A 16,501-nucleotide genomic window follows, 5' to 3' on the forward strand; every position below is an offset into this window, starting at 1 on the left:
AAAAAAAAAAAAAAAAAAACCATTTAATGCAATATACATGTGCTGTTTAGAAGATAGTTTCGAATACATAAAAATTAATTCATAGTACATTAAAGGAAGTAATTTCTGATTACATGAATTGCAAACATTTTTAAAGTTCTGTGATGAATGTTGTTTTATTCCAATTCTGGTGTTACAACTTTTTGTTTGTACAGCCTCACTTGGATATAATATTGAAAGTCTGAATTAGAGATCTCTTTAACCTTTTCTGTAATGGACACTTAAAATGACTCATAATTATTATTGTTTTCTATTAATAACAGTGAAGTTTAAACAGGTGTTTAGACAGAGGCAAGGGTGTATATTTGTTTGAACTGCTTTAGATCTTATGATACTGAGTTTTGCTATGTGCTAGTAAGAGGAGGGATAAAGTACTCTTTTGCATTTCACAATTTTTATAAGTTGTTACTTTCACTGGTCTTTGTGAACAGCTGGACATTGGTCAGTCCTATGCACTCTCCTCTCCTGTTTTTATTATTCTCACATCACAGTTATTTTTGTCATAATTATAGGGCATTTTGAAGACCTGGGACATCATTTTTTGCATTTTCTAATTTGGAAAGAAATAAGTGAGCATTTGATGATTTGAATTTTCAAGAATTGCAAAGGAATAAGTGTTATTCACACTGTAAGAGGGTATAAATAGGCACAAAGTGGTACTTTGAATATAAAGCATGTTCACAAATTTAGCAATAGGATTTGTTATGTGGAAAGCCTGCAGTGAGAAATTTTAAAAGGAAAGGAAAGGGAAATGAGAAAGGTACCAACATACATTTAGAACCTATAATATGCTACATTTTACACATATAATCTCATTTAATCTTCATAAAAGCCTTATGAAGGGAATACTGTATTAGCATTTCTATTTTACATGTGAGAAAAACTAAGACCTAGAGAGTTTAAATTATTTCCATGAGGTCATCTGACTAGAGAATAATCAAGTTGAAATAGGAACACAGAAGTGCCACATTAAAGAAAATTACATATAAACACACAAATGGAACCTTTTAACCAGTACTTAGCTGAAACATCGTTTAGAATATATATTATAAATTACCTTGTTTTGTCTCTTTATACTTAGGCAGATCATACAGATCCTGCCATATAATGTCAGTCGTAACCATTAGGCATACAAATCTTGAGGTCACTCTTGTAAATAGATTAAAATGTGTTGTTGCAAAATTTGAATGGCTCTAAATTATTTTCTGAATTTGGGTATGAATGATATAGTCCTTCCCAGAAAAGTTTACATTACTGTTTGTTTTTCCATTCATACATTTATGTATTTATATATTTATTTATTTTTTGAGACGGAGTTTTGCTCTTGTCTCCCAGGCTGGAATCTGGTGGTGTGATCTCTGCTCATTGCAACCTCCGCCTCTTGGGTTCATGCAATTCTTCTGCCTCAGCCTCCTGAGTAGCTGGAATTCTAGGTGCCTGCCACCACTCCTGGCTAGCTTTTGTATTTTTAGTAGAGATGGGATTTCACCATGTTTGACCAGGCTGGTCTTGAACTCCTGATCTCAGGTAGTCCACCTGCCTCGGCCTCCCAAAGTGCTGGGATTAGACACGTGAACCACTGTGCCTAGTCCCATTCATAACATTTATTTATGCAATAACTGCTTTTCAAGGAAGCAATAAGCAAATATTTACTGAGTACTATGTTTCAGACACAATATTGAAGATACCAGTATTAAAAATAATTTAGTGGCCGGGCGCGGTGGCTCAAGCCTGTAATCCTAGCACTTTGGGAGGCCGAGATGGGGGGATCACAAGGTCAGGAGATCAAGACCATCCTGGCTAACACGGTGAAACCCCGTCTCTACTAAAGCACAAAACTAGCCGGGCGAGGTGGCGGGCACCTGCAGTCCCAGCTGCTCGGGAGGCTGAGGCAGGAGAATGGCGTAAACCTGGGAGGCGGAGCTTGTAGTGAGCTGAGATCCGGCCACTGCACTCCAGCCTGGGCGACAGAGTGAGACTCCGTCTCAAAAAAAAAAAAAAAAAATAATAATAATAATAATTCATTATTCCATGGAGTTTACATTCTAGTGTGGGGAAATGGAGAATAAGTTCAATCAGTGCAGTAGATTGTGTTGTGATAAAGATATATGGCATATGGTAAGATATTTCAGCAGTATAATTTAAGTTCAGGTGTGCAAATATGTAATTCTCTTAATTTTTAGAACTGACTTTATTTTTTACTCTAAACCTGTAGCTTAGAGAACCGGGGAACGTACTTAGATGGTATTTGGAATGTGGTGGGGTATTTTTAGTTGTCAGAATGACTGAGGTTGCTACTGGCATTTAGCAACCTGTGCATACCAAGACTGCTAAACATCTTGCTGTGCACAGGACAGTACTGTCCTATGAAGAATTGGCCCACCTAAAATGCCAGGAGTGCCCCTGTTGAGAAGCACTCACTAACCTGGCTCATGGTAGATAATTTCATCTTGATCTTTTCAGGCAAATAGACTATTATCCAGTAATTTCAAATTCAGGATTATTAATCTGTTCCCAGCCTGGCTCAGATCTCTTAGATTCTGCCCATCTCCTTTGTGATACTAATTCTTATGACCTATGAATGTCACTATATCATAGTCTGTCTTTGAAGAGTCATCTACTTTTCTAGCTAACTCCTGTACTTTCCTCTAATCCCATTGGAAATGTAAAGGATCTCTCTATACTGTTCTTTGGCCTGTGGGATGTTGAGAAAGATGGGTATTCTTGGGTTCTTCTGTGTTTACTCCATTTGCTGCTCCCTTGCTTTTTTTTTTTTTTTTTAAGATATTTTGTTCTTTCTTAAAAAATCATTCTTATTTGAAATTGTTGTCCCAAAGACTAACTCACTACTTCTGAATGTTCCCAACTATATTAGTTTGCTAGAATTAGCAAAATACCACAAATTGGGCAGCTTAAGCAGAAATTTATTATCTCACAGTTATTAGAAGTCTGAAATTAAGGTGATAGTAGGGTTGATTCCTCCTGGGGGCTGTACGGAAAACATCTCTTCCATATCTCTCTCCTTGGTTTATAGATGGACATCTTCATGTTCATACAGTGTTCTTCTTGTATCCATATTTGCCCCTTTTTTAAGGGTATTAGTCCTGTTGGATTAGGAGACTACCCTAATCACTTCATTTTAATTTGATTACCTCTGTAGAGACCCTGTCTTCAAATAAGGTCACATTCTAAGGTGTTAGGAGTTAGGACTTCAACTTAAGTATTTGTGCCCCCACAGTTCAACCCATAAAACCAACTAATTTATTTTTTATTTTTTCTAATTTAAACAGTGCAGAAAAAACTAATCAAAATAAAATAAAATGTCCCAATACAACATTTAAAAAAATATATACAGTAAAAGGAGAGAAAAAGACAGCTGGCTGTGGTAGCTTATGCCTGTAATCCCAGCACTTTGGGAGGCCCAGGCTTGCAGATCACTTGAGGTCAGGAGTTTGAGACCAGCCTGGCCAACATGGCGAAACCCTGTCTAAGAAAAATAATAATAATAAAATATAAAATATAAAAAAATAATAATCCCGGCTGTTCAGGAGGTTGAAGCACCAGAATCGCTTAAACCTGGGAGGCAGAGGTTGCAATGAGCTGAAATGGTGCCACTGCACTCCAGCCTGGGTGGCACAGCAAGACTGTGTGTAAAAATTAAAAAGGCCCTACTTCCATTCTGATCTCATCCTCCAACTTGACTATATTTTTCTTTTCCATGTCAGCCAGTATGTACAGAACTATCTCATTCTTTTTACGGAAATGGGATTCCATTTTATGGGTATACTGCAGTTTAATTAGCTGTTATACTACTGATGAGCACTTGGGTTGTTTAAAACTTCTAAACAATATGGAGATAATTGTTGTGTAGCTCTCTTTGCACATGTGGATGTTTTCAGTAGGATAAAAATTTAAAACTGTGTGTGCTGAGTCATACTGAATAAACACAATTTTAAAAGATATTGTCAAATTAACCTACCAGTGTATATTGCTACCAGCAGAATATGAAAGCTATACCCTCACCACCATTAGATACCACTGTTAAAAAAAAAATCTTTGCTAGTCTCTTAGTAAAAACATACCTCATTGTTTTATTTTGTCATGAGTGGTATTTACTATATCTATTGGCCATTTTATTTATTTTTTGTGTGTATTTACCAGTGCGAGTTCTTTGCCTTATTTCCTTGGAGGTATTGGTTATTGAAGCTCATGTTTTTATCATAAATTAATGTTTTGTATAATAATTGCAGTAGCTCATTAAGTTTCCCAAATCCATTCTTGTTCTCTTCCTTTTTTTTCCCCCTACACTGTGGCCATACAGATCTGATCATGTCTTTATTTTTTATTAAAATGCTTAAGTGGGGGCTGGACACGGTGGCTCACATCTGTAATACCAGCACTTTGGGAGGCTGAGGCGGGCAGATCACCTGAGGTCAGGAGTTCTAGACCAGCCTGACCAACATGGTGAAACCCCATCTCACTAAAAATACAAAAATTAGCTGGGCATGGTGGCACACACCTGTAATCCCGGCTACTTGGGAGGCTGAGGCAGGAGAATGGCTTGAACCCTGGAGGCAGAGGTTGCAGAGAGCCAAGATTGTGCCATTGCACTCCAGCCTGGGCGACAGAGCAAGACTCTGTCTCAAAGAAAAAAAAAAAAGTGCTTAAGGGCTTTCCCATTGCTCTGTTAAAAAGGTCAAAACAGATCCTAGAGAGCCTTTGCTTGATCTGGACTCAGCTTATTCTGTGCATTTCTTAACTTTTGGGGCCTCAAGCCATATTAACTTTTTAGTTCTTTGGTGGGTCCATGCTTCTTCCCCTAATAGAAACTGTGTACATACTATTTCCTGTACTGTTACATACTATTCCTGTACTATTGGCACCTCTTTGTGCACAGAAAACTCTTATCCATCCTTCAGATTTTATCTCTTGTCATTTCCTAAATAAAACCTTCCCTGACCTTGCCAATCTAGGCTAGAGCCTAGATTACATGGTCTTGTTTCACCATTTACCACTTTTGAAACACGTAATTTCATATTCACTTGTGTGGTTTTTCTTTTTCTTTTTTCTTTTCTTTTTCTTTTTCTTTTTTCTTTTTTTTAGACAGGGTTTTGCTATGTTACTCAGACAGGAGTGCAGTGGCTATTCACAGGTGCAGTCATAGTGTAGTGTGTCTTCAAACTCCTGGCTTCAAGTCATCCTCCTGCCTCAGCCTCCCATGTAGTATCTGGGACAACAGGCGTACTCCTCTGTGCCCAGCCTTGTGTTATTATTTGATTTTAGGTTATAACCTGAAACCCTTGCACTAAATTGCGTTGCATGAAGGCAAGGACCATGTCTGTTTTGTTTTCTGCGACATCCCCATTGGATAGCTTGGTGCCCAGTACATAATAAGAGTTTATATATTTGTAGAATAAATGAGTGAATGACAGATTCGTGGTTTTGTCTCTTTATAAGAAAGGTTATTGAAGGATTTTAAGAAATTTAACATTATTGGATTTATTTTTTAGAAAGTTCCTTCATCTAGTCTTTGTGTGGAAGATTAATTGGGAAGGCAGATGTGAAGAATTAGGAGAACAGTTAGTTTATCATCATGATTGTTCAGTCCTCAGATAATAACAGCCTGAACAGAGGCAGCAATGTTAGAGATAGGAGAAGATGTGATTTTGGAAGAACAATTTCAAAGGAAAAACCAACAGGACTTAATGACTGACTGGATGTAGTCATGGGGAGGGAGAAGGAAAAGTCAAGACTCAAAATTTAAATGAAATATGTAATTTAGTATGAAGTAGTATTACAGAGTAGTTAACTACAGAGCCATTGAAGTCATACAGATTAATCATGTAACTTACTAACTGTATGACCCTGGTAGTTTTACTTAATGTCTTGGTTCACTCGGACTGCTCTAACAAAATACCATAGACTAGATGGCTTATAAATAACAGAGATTTACTTCTTACAGTCCGGAGCCTGGGAAGTCCAAGATCAAGGCACCGGTAGATTTGGTATCTGGTGAGGGCCTGCTTCCTTATAGACAGCTGTGTTCTCACTCTAACTTCACAGGGCAGAAGGGTGAGGAGTCTCTTTCAGGCTTCTTTTATAGGGCACTAATCCCATATGCCCCACTACCTAATACCATCACTTTTGGGGTTAAGATTTCAACATGGGAGTTTTGAAACATTCATCTGTTTACCTAACTGCTAATTGTAAATGACTGTCTTCGTAGAATTTTGAGGTTAAATGTAACACATGTAAAGTGCCTAGTATTCATATAGTTTGCTGTGAACTTGAAGTCATTTAACCCTCTAAACTGTTTCTTCTGATAGAAAATAAGGATAATATGTATACCCTTTGTTCTCCCTATATCACAGGGATATCTCCCTATATCACATTTAAGAATGTCAAGCCCTATAAAAATTGTTAACTGATAACAATCATAGTAACTAAATATTAATTATACATAGTAGGATGGGAGATATCTATCTTAACTTAGACTTCAATGTGACCCCTCATCTCTTGGTTCAACTTTGTAAGGTATAGGATGCTTCTTGGTGTAAAAACTGAAGAAGTAGAATTTATCCTACTGGAAACAGGCTTTTGCCACTGTAAGGCTCTATGTGATAAATGACTGATGAGTTTTCAAGAAAATAAATCTGGCCGAGCGTGGTGGATCATGCCTGTAATCCCAGCACTTTGGGAGGCTGAGGTGGGTGGATCACTTGAGTTCAGGAGTTTGAGACCAGCCTGGCCAACATGGTAAAACCCCATGTCTTCTAATAATACAAAAAACAAAGAATTAGCGAGGTGTGGTGGCTCACACCTGAAGTCCCAGGTACTCAGGAGGCTGAGGCAGAAGAATCACTTGAACCCAGGAGGTGGAAGTTGCAGCAGTGAACCAAGATTGCACCACTGCACTGCAGCCTGGGCCACAGAGTCAAATTGTGTCTCAAAAAAAAAAAAAAGAAAAATCTTAACAGGAACAAAGGAGATTGTTGTTGCCTAGTGTAGAACGGAGAAGGAAGTGAGATTACCAGGAACCAAGCCCAGAAGGTGGAAATTGGCATGGCAGATTTTGATTGCCTGCTCTGATTTCCTGTAGCTAAAGCAGTGCGTATGTTTATGATTGAGTTGTATATACTGACCCTTGGCCTTCATAGCAAAAACAGTGAGAACAGCTGGTATAGTTGTAATTCCACATATAAGGATAGTAACAAACAGAAGTTAAAATGCAGAAATTCCAATCTTTATTTCATCCCGCTGTAATTCCTTTCCAAACGGAAACAGCAGATGTAACTATCTTTCAGTACCCATGTTAGGTGATTGTGTGCATAGAAATCTTGCCTAAGGGTAATTCAGGTGGTTTTTTTCTCTACTGCTGTGTATTTGCCATGTGATCTTAGCTAAGATTTTTATTTTCAGCCAACGTTTTCCATTTCTTTATTGTTGACAGACTTGTAATCTCACTCTTGCTTTTAAATTACCCAACTTCCTGAACTACATTTTCTTTGAAACTTTAGTATTGTAGTTTAATAAGGTACACTGACAATCAGTATTTGTCAATATTGGCTCACTCTCTTTGCACTGTAATCCCAAGTAAATTTTGTGTATTCTTTTCCCCCCACAGGTTTTCTGTGCTTCCTGCTGTAGCCTGAAATGTAAACTGTTATACATGGACAGAAAGGAAGCTAGAGTGTGTGTAATCTGCCATTCAGTGCTAATGAATGGTAAGTATTAAAACAGGTTGATTTCATAGTTATTGAGACAGAAAAAGGGAATGCCTAGGAAAAGACTTTTTCCCCCCTGCCTTTCTTTACAAGTTGCTCCCCTTCTCAAATGTCATAACTTTAACTGAAAATATTTAGCTAAATTTCCATGTTTTGGAAGTATCTTAGCATTTCAGAATTCCTGTGCCTAATTTAATGAATGAATGCTAAAGCCAGGTAAGTTTTGCAGGAATAGTGGAAGTTCTTTGGAAATCTGGTGCGAGGTAGTAATTTGTGTTCCTATAAAATAACCAGGGTGAGGTGGGAATGGGGAGCTTTTGATCACCAGATGATGAGATGTTAAAATTGGGCTGAGATTTTCCTTTTAAGAGAAGCCATCTCTTCCTAAGGAACAACTTAATAACTTAGCATGCATTCTTATCAACACCTTGTTTCACTCACCTTGTTGAAAATAAGTATTTTAGCATCTAGGACCAAGTAGGAAATTGCATTTTTAAAGCCTATTTATCTCTGTAATGCTACTTAGATTTGCTATGAGAATAGTGGTTTAGAATCTAGTTCTTACGTGGTAAAAGAATATGGCTAGGGAAAGTAAATAAAACTTATCCAGTGTTCATCTTTTGCTGGACTGGAAATGATTTTAAGGGCATATTAGTTAAAACCCTGAGTATTCTTGTAAAAAGATACACTAAAATTGTTCAGGTTATGGTATTTTCTCTTTGAATGCATCTTTGTACAGTTGCTGGAACAATTACTGATAGACATAAAATGTTGAACTTGAACACCAGTGCTACCTGTGCCAGGATAGTGTGCCTCCTGGAGGCTGGAACTTCTGCTCTGAGACCCCTCCTGCTCTGTCTGTCTGCATTGCTGATAGTGACGTTTTCCTGTTGCTGGCTTATTAACCTATTGCATGACAGTTAATCTGATCTGTTCTAATTTCCTATGATCCACCCAGTTTCCTCCCATTTCTGAATTCTTGTGATTTTGACCAAATATGAATCATTCTCTCCACTCTTAAGGGTTACTTTTTGAATAGTGGTTTTTTCACTTAGTTGCTCAATTGATGATTTTTATTCTGCTGCTTTCATTTTCGGGCACATATTCACAGATAAGAGCGTGCTGCTTAATTATAGTACCTAATACCTCTTTTATTTGATGAGATCTTCCAACTTGATAGCTAATTTTTTTTAACTTGGCATAGCTAAAGATGAAGGAAATGGCAGAGGATTCACATGGAATACTTACTTTTTATTAAGCCAAGGAGGCCCTTAACAGGGGATCCTAAGGTAATCCACTTTTCCTGGTTTTTCCAGCGTCTTTCCTCTCGCATGGCTTAGCCTGGTCTTTTTCTTAATATTTAATTTGATGCTTTTCAGTGTTCCCTATTCCTTTTTCCCTTTCTCCTTTTCTCTTCCTCCCCTCTTCCTGCCAGTGCTTTCAAAGGAACATAGCTTTTGTTACTAGCCTTGTCTTGCAGTTTGGAGGCAATAAATATTCAGAATCTTATGGATCATTCTTTGATGTTGAATGAGATTTTTGAAAGGATGCTTAAAAAGAGGGTGACTTCTATTTCTGGGCATGTGGTATTACCTGAACCTAGAAGATAAAATGTGGTATCTTTCATTTCTGTAGCACCTTTCATCCTATTTGCTTTAAAGGCAGTAGGTGATGTGTCAGTATTTAGTAAAATTATAGGGTACACAGAATCTTAATGTTATTTGTGATCATTTATATTGGTTGATCACATTTATATGATATTGGCACATTTTCATGTTCAAATAGGTCCTGTGCTTTTGAGACACACCAAAGATGTGAAATGGTTGTTACTGATGGATACTTTTATACAGGGTGATGATTACATAAAAGCAGAATTCAGAAAAATATTGAGATGTGTCCTCCTGAGCTTTAGGCTTTAGAAATTTTTAATGAGATTTTACTTTAAAGAGAGCCTTAAAAGTTTAGAAATGAAACTTAAAATTATACAGTAGAGTTATACTATTTTAGCCCCTGATTTTGCTTTTTGATAGAACTTTATAAAATGCATTAAATATTAAAACAAATGAAAAAATGTCTAAATGCTATCCTGGTTTCAAATTCTTAAAGTTTGATGTTGTTTCACTCCCTCTTAAGGAAATGTTTGGTCTCCTATAAAGAAGCCAGGCTCTAACCTTTAACTCAGACTGATCTGCTATCAGTCTATCAGAAATATCCTATAATTCTTTTTTATTTTATTTTTATTTTTTTGAGATGGTTTCTAGCTCTGTTGCCTAGGCTGGAGTTCAGTGGCGCGATCTTGGCCCACTGCAAGCTCCGCCTCCCGGGTTCACACTATTCTCCTGCCTCAGCCTCCTGAGTAGCTGGGACTACAGGCGCCCACCAGCACGCCTGGCTAATTTTTTGTATTTTTAATAGAGACGGAGTTTCACTGTGTTAGCCAGGATGGTCTTGATCTCCTGACCTCGTGATCTGCCTGCCTCGGCCTCACAAAGTGCTGGGATTACAGACATGAGCCACGGTGCCCAGTCTAATTCTTTAAAAAAAAAAAAAAAAAAAAATGTTATTTGCTCCAGCCAAATAGTTTACTTGGCTAAATGGTCTCCTTTATTACATAAAATCATCTATCTCTTTAATACCTTCACTAGCTGGAAGAGAGACATACTATGAGTATTAATTAGGAGAAGCTGCAGTATTTATCCAATATTGTGGAGGTCTTGATGTCCATATTTTGCAATCCATTCACATTGATTGTGTCTGTATTTGCTTTAGCTCAAGCCTGGGAGAACATGATGAGTGCCTCAAGCCAGAGCCCTAACCCTAACAATCCTGCTGAATACTGTTCTACTATCCCTCCCTTGCAGCAAGCTCAGGCCTCAGGAGCTCTGAGCTCTCCACCTCCCACTGTGATGGTACCTGTGGGAGTTTTAAAGCACCCTGGAGCAGAAGGTAGGGGATCATGTGCTATTCTCTCTCTTTTTCCTCACGAAGTTCCTCTGAAAAGGTGCTGATATGACTTTACAGCACAAGTCTTAAAAAACACTGCAGATAAGTCTCTTTGGATGGTTATTAAAATGGAACAATAAGGTGAGAAATGTGTCAAGACTATTTCTGGGCAAGTAGAGAATAATATTGTGTTGCTTGGTATTTTAGAGGCACCTCAGAATATATGTCAGTCTCCTCTCCAACTTAAGAATGGAGTAATTGCACTGCTTGTCCTTAAAAAGAGGTGCAGAATTTGAAGTCAGTCTGTAAATTCCTAGCCTACCTCATGCCTACCTTAATGTTTTTTGTAGGAGTTTAGTAAGTGGTAAAAATGAGAGTTCTTCTTTCTGACCAGCCCAATCAAGTATTGCTTTTTGGAATATACATTACCATTTTCTCTTTTCATTTTTAATCTGTCCATATAAAAATATGAACATTTTTGTGTTAGGGACATAGGCTTTAAATCTAGAACTTTAATTCCAACTATATGATAGGTAGAAAATTACAGGCTCAACTTACATTGATTTATTATATCTTTATGATTATGATATTGTCAGATGAAAGACACTGTGTAAGTGCAGGGGATTATGAATAGTAAAAATAACATTTATTTCCTTAAAATGATCTTATCAAGTTTCCCTTGGTAATGAAAATCAGTCTTCCTTCATTAATTTTATCTTTTCATCTATTAATATTCCCTTCCCCTTGCTAAATAACCTACCTCCCCTTTTGAAGATCATAGACTTCTATTGACATTATCATACTCTTCCCCATTTTTTCTCTTTTCAGATCATCCCTTAGTCATACTCCTTGTATTTTTATGAATTTAGGCTTTCTTAAAATCTTTATTCTCTTCATTTGTTGTTTTTGTTGTTCTTCCCTAGTCTCTGTGTGTTTTGGCTGTTTGAACTGATTTCAAAAACTGGACTTAAAGGGATCATTTCATCAGAGTCAGTTTTCCAGCTTTTTCCATCTTTTTACTAAAACATAAATTACTTTTGCACTGCCAGATCAGTCTTTTTCTTCTTCCGTTACACTTCAGGCAACGATCTGGTCAGTTTGCTTGCCAATTCTTACATGTCTGTACCAGCTCTTCCGTTATAAATGAATTATTCTTTAACATTCTTCAGGGCATCTTTTGCCCTTTAAAAGTACCATATCACTTTTCCAGATGTTTAATTTCTTTGGAAACCTCATACCTTTAGAAAATGTGAATGTCTATTGCTTTTTTCCCCTTGCCATTAATTTATTTCCGAGGCACTTGAACACTTTCCTTAGTTTCTCTGTCAGTGATACGGGACAGAGTATGTGACATAATCATGGATGTGTTTAAGCACTCTTAATATTTCAAAGCAAAATATTTTTTACTCTTTGCATATAAGTTAAAGAAGTAAAGAATATATTTACATTTGTATTTTTAATTCATTTATAACCACTTTTATATACAGTTACATTTCTGATGTTTCTGATTGTAAGTTGCCAAGTAGTGATTTCTTTGTACAACTGGAATTGGTGACCTTCTCTTCTTTGATGTTAGAAAACCTTCCAATGTCACATTGATGCCTGTTTTATTTTTCTGGCCCCTCAAGTGGCTCAGCCCAGAGAGCAGAGGCGAGTTTGGTTTGCTGATGGGATCTTGCCCAATGGAGAAGTTGCTGATGCAGCCAAATTAACAATGAATGGAACTTCCTCTGCAGGAACCCTGGCTGTGTCACATGACCCAGTCAAGCCAGTAACTACCAGTCCTCTACCAGCAGAGGTAAGAAAACAAAACAGCAACTAAAATTGCATAGGTACTTTACTCAGCATTGTGCTGCGTGTGTCTTGCCTTTTTCTATGTTGAATTACTTTTGTGTGGAACTCTTTAGGTTTTGGATACAACTTAGTGTGTATGTGCACATATATGGATAAAGTAAATGTGGCAAAAATCAGCTGTTGTTCTTTGCTGTATATTTAGAAGTTTTTTTCAGGAGAAAGGTTCTTAATGAAGATTGTTCTCAGATGAGCTCAGGTGCTCCACTGTAGCTAGCAGTCGGGCTGTAGAGAGTTCTATCCCCTTGCTACATTGGTTTTTAAAGCATGTTCCCCAGGTTCCGTGGCAGCCTCTCAGGAGTGCTATGGTGAGGAAGAGCAGGTAACATGAAGGGGCCTGAGGAGCTGAGTTGAGAACCCTGGCTTATCAACATCCCCTACCAGAGTGGTACAGTTGTTACACTTGTTGAACCTACACTGACACATCATAATCAATCCAAGTCCACATTTTACATTAGGCTTGGATACTTTTTTTTTTGTTTTTTTGAGACAGAGTCTCTGTTGCCCGGGCTGGAGTACAGTGGCATGATCTTGGCTCACTGCAACCTCTGCCTCCCAGGTTCAAGCAGTTCTCTTGCCTCAGCCTCTGAAGTAAGTGGGATTACAGGCGCCTGCCACCATGCCAGGCTAATTTTTGTATTTTTAGTAGAGACACAGTTGCACCGTGTTACCCAGGCTGGGTCTTGAACTCCTGACCTCAAGTGATCCACCCGCGTCAGCCTCCCAAAGTGCTCAGATTACAGGGGTGAGCCATCACACCCTGTCAGGATTGGATAAAAATTTTGCTCCTGATGTTTTCATAGAATTGTTAGTTACTAATTATTTATATTAATAAGTAATATTTTTTCAGACATTTACATCCTATATAATTTGTGAGTTTGATTGTAATTGAAATTGCGTGTTGTTAAGATTAGATTTTTTGACATGCAGAGCTGAGTTACCTGTTTGGTGAATTATTGAATCATGTAATATCTGTCTTCAAATATTTCTGTTTTTTGAATTTTTCTATAGCTGCTGAGGGTGACAGCCAGGACTATGTCTAATCCTTCTTTGTATCTCCACAGTGACTGTCAAGAAAGTTTTTTCTTTATTCCCCGCAACTGTTTTTTTGTTTGTTTGTTTGTTTTTTTTTGAGACAAGGTCTCACTGTCGCCCAGGCTGCAGTATAGTGCCACAGACATGGCTCTCTGCAGCCTTAACGTCCCAGGCTCAAGCGATCCTCCTGCCACAGCCTCCCAAATAGCTGAAACTATAGGCAAACCTGGCCACAACTGTTTATTTGGAAACAAGTTCAACCTATAGAAAAGTTACAAGAATAGTATAGTGAATACCCATATACTCTTCACCTATCTTCATCAACTGTTACCATTTTGCCACATTTACTCAACCACTTCACAGTACATACACATTTTTTTTGATGACCCATTTAAGGATTGGTTGCACTTCACCATTTGATAGTTCAGCTTGTGTACCTTAAGAAAAGTCATTTTCTTATTTAACCACAATACAATTATCATATGAAACGGAAACTTAACATATAATTCTGATTTCCCCAAATGTCACAATAATGTTCTTTATAGATTTCATTTTTACATATATGTGTGTGCACAGATATATTAATTTTTTAAATAAAGTTTATTAAGCTTTTGTATCATTAATATTTAAGTAAATATTTGGGCCATGTTTTACGTGAGACTCTCAATTTGTATTTGTATTTGTTTTTTTTTTTTTCCTCATGATTAGTTTCAGATTAAACATTTTTTGGCAGTAATGACAATCCTACGTAAGTGAGGGTGATTTCTTTGTGTTTTCTTTTTTTTTTTTTGAGACGGAGTCTCGCTCTGTCGCCCAGGCTGGAGTGCAGTGGCCCGATCTCAGCTCACTGCAAGCTCCGCCTCCCGGGTTTACACCATTCTTCTGCCTCAGCCTCCTGAGCAGCTGGGACTACAGGCGCCCGCCACCTCGCCCGGCTAGTTTTTTGTATTTTTTAGTAGAGACGGGGTTTCACCGTGTTAGCCAGGATGGTCACGATCTCCTGACCTCGTGATCCACCCATCTCGGCCTCCCAAAGTGCTGGGATTACAGGCTTGAGCCACCGCGCCGGGCCGTGAGGGTGATTTCTTAAAGGATCCCATCAAGAAGTATTAGTTTGGGTTGGGCGCGGTGGCTCACACCTGTAATCCCAGCACTTTGGAAGTCCAAGGCAGGAGGATTGCCTGAGCCCCGAGTTTGAGACCAGCTTAGGCAACATTGTCAGACTCTGTCTCTACAAAAAATTTAAAAATTAGCTGGGCATAATGGCACATGCCTGTAGTCCCAGCTACTCAGGAGGCTGAGGCGGGAGGGTGATGATTTTTTTCTTCCTATTAAATTTATTTCCTATCTCTTAGTTTGTATGATTGGTTCTTAAACTGTGAACATTTTTGAAAGAATGAGGAAGGTGTAGTGAGTGAATGTTATAGGGAAACAATTTTCTGCTCATTATTAAGACAGGCTAAGCCATATTATTTTGTGCTCTCACATTGTGCAACACTCTAATATTTATGTGGTAAAATGACAGAAAACAAACTTTTTAATGCCAGACTAGAAAATATTAATATTTTTCTTATTTTATGGTCTAGTAGAGTGCCTGGCACTTAAAAAGTGCCCAAGAAATGAAGTGAATGTCTTCTTTAAATTATTATTATACTTTAAGTTCTGGGATACATGTGCAGAACCTGCAGGTTTGTTACATAGGTATACATGTGCAATGGTGGTTTGCCACACCCATCAACCTGTCATCTAGATTTTAAGCCCCTCAGTAAGTGCCTTTTCACAGAAGGCATTTAAGTAGAGACCAACTGACCACTTCTTATGATATTAAAAGGAGGATTTTTGCACCATTCAATAGTAGGTTAGAATCGATTATTTTCTGTACCAGGCCTTCAAGTCAGTTAATAGTAGTTTGCCAGTAAAATTTTACAAAGTTCCTATATGATGCCATATTGGAAAATTTTAGAAATCCCACTAAAAACGTATAGTCCTAAAAACTTTGTCCTAAGTAGAGACAAAAGTATGGTAAAACATGGGCATATTTATTTTATTTTATTCTTTGAGACAGAGTTTTGCTCTTGTTGCCCAGGCTGGAGTGCAGTGGCATGATCTCAGCTTACTGCAACCTCCGCCTCCTGGGCTTGAGTGATTCTCCTGCCTCAGCCTCCTGGTTATCTGGGATTACAGGCGCCCACCACCACACCTGGCAAATTTTGTATTTTTAGTAAGAGACAGTTTCACCATGTTGGCAAGGCTGGTCTTGAACTCCTGACCTCAGGTGATCCCTCCTCCTTGGCCTCCCAAAGTGCTGGGATTATAGGCATGAGCCACCGTGTCCAGCCATATTTTGAAGAAATAGTTTTAATGTTTGTTCAGGTATAAAATATATATAGCAAAATGCATAACTAAGGAGCATTAATCTTTAGGAAACAACTTGAATTTATACATGGTTTTATATATATATGTGTGTGTGTGTGTATGTGTATACACACACATAAAATATGTAACCACCATCCAGGTGAAGATACAGAACATCTCCAGCACTCCATAAGGGTTCCTTATGCACTTTTTCTGTCAGCACCTTCCCCTTTCATCAAGGTAACCATTGTTCTCACTTCTGTCCCTACAGATTAATTTTGCTTATTCTTGAATTCATATGAATCAAAACAATAGTATATAATGTTTTGTGTTTAGCTTTTTAAGCTCAACCTAATATTTATGAGATTTATCCATATGCACCAAAAGTTAATTTATTGCTGAGTAGTATTCCATTGTATAGATAGGCCATAATTTATGTTATGTTCTCCTGTTAGTGGCCATTCAAATTGTTTCCAGTTTTTGGCTATTATGAATGAAATGAAGCTGCTAGGAATCTTCTCTTCTCTCCTCTCCTCTCCTCTCCTCTCCTCTCC

At 37.8% G+C, this 16,501-nt stretch overlaps 1 protein-coding gene across 1 annotated transcript in view; it reads left to right on the forward strand.

The window, feature by feature from the left end:
- ZFYVE9 (zinc finger, FYVE domain containing 9) overlaps positions 1–16,501 on the forward strand; it is a 136,440-nt gene that overhangs the window by 40,168 nt on the left and 79,771 nt on the right. Inside the window, exons 4-6 of the mRNA XM_011926373.1 lie at positions 7,664–7,763; positions 10,533–10,709; positions 12,335–12,504. Coding sequence (XP_011781763.1) covers positions 7,664–7,763; positions 10,533–10,709; positions 12,335–12,504 — 447 coding nt within the window. The remainder of the gene's footprint in view (positions 1–7,663; positions 7,764–10,532; positions 10,710–12,334; positions 12,505–16,501) is intronic.

Source organism: Colobus angolensis, unplaced genomic scaffold (assembly GCF_000951035.1).
Source record: "Colobus angolensis palliatus isolate OR3802 unplaced genomic scaffold, Cang.pa_1.0 Scaffold68, whole genome shotgun sequence".
Classification (NCBI taxonomy): domain Eukaryota; kingdom Metazoa; phylum Chordata; class Mammalia; order Primates; family Cercopithecidae; genus Colobus; species Colobus angolensis.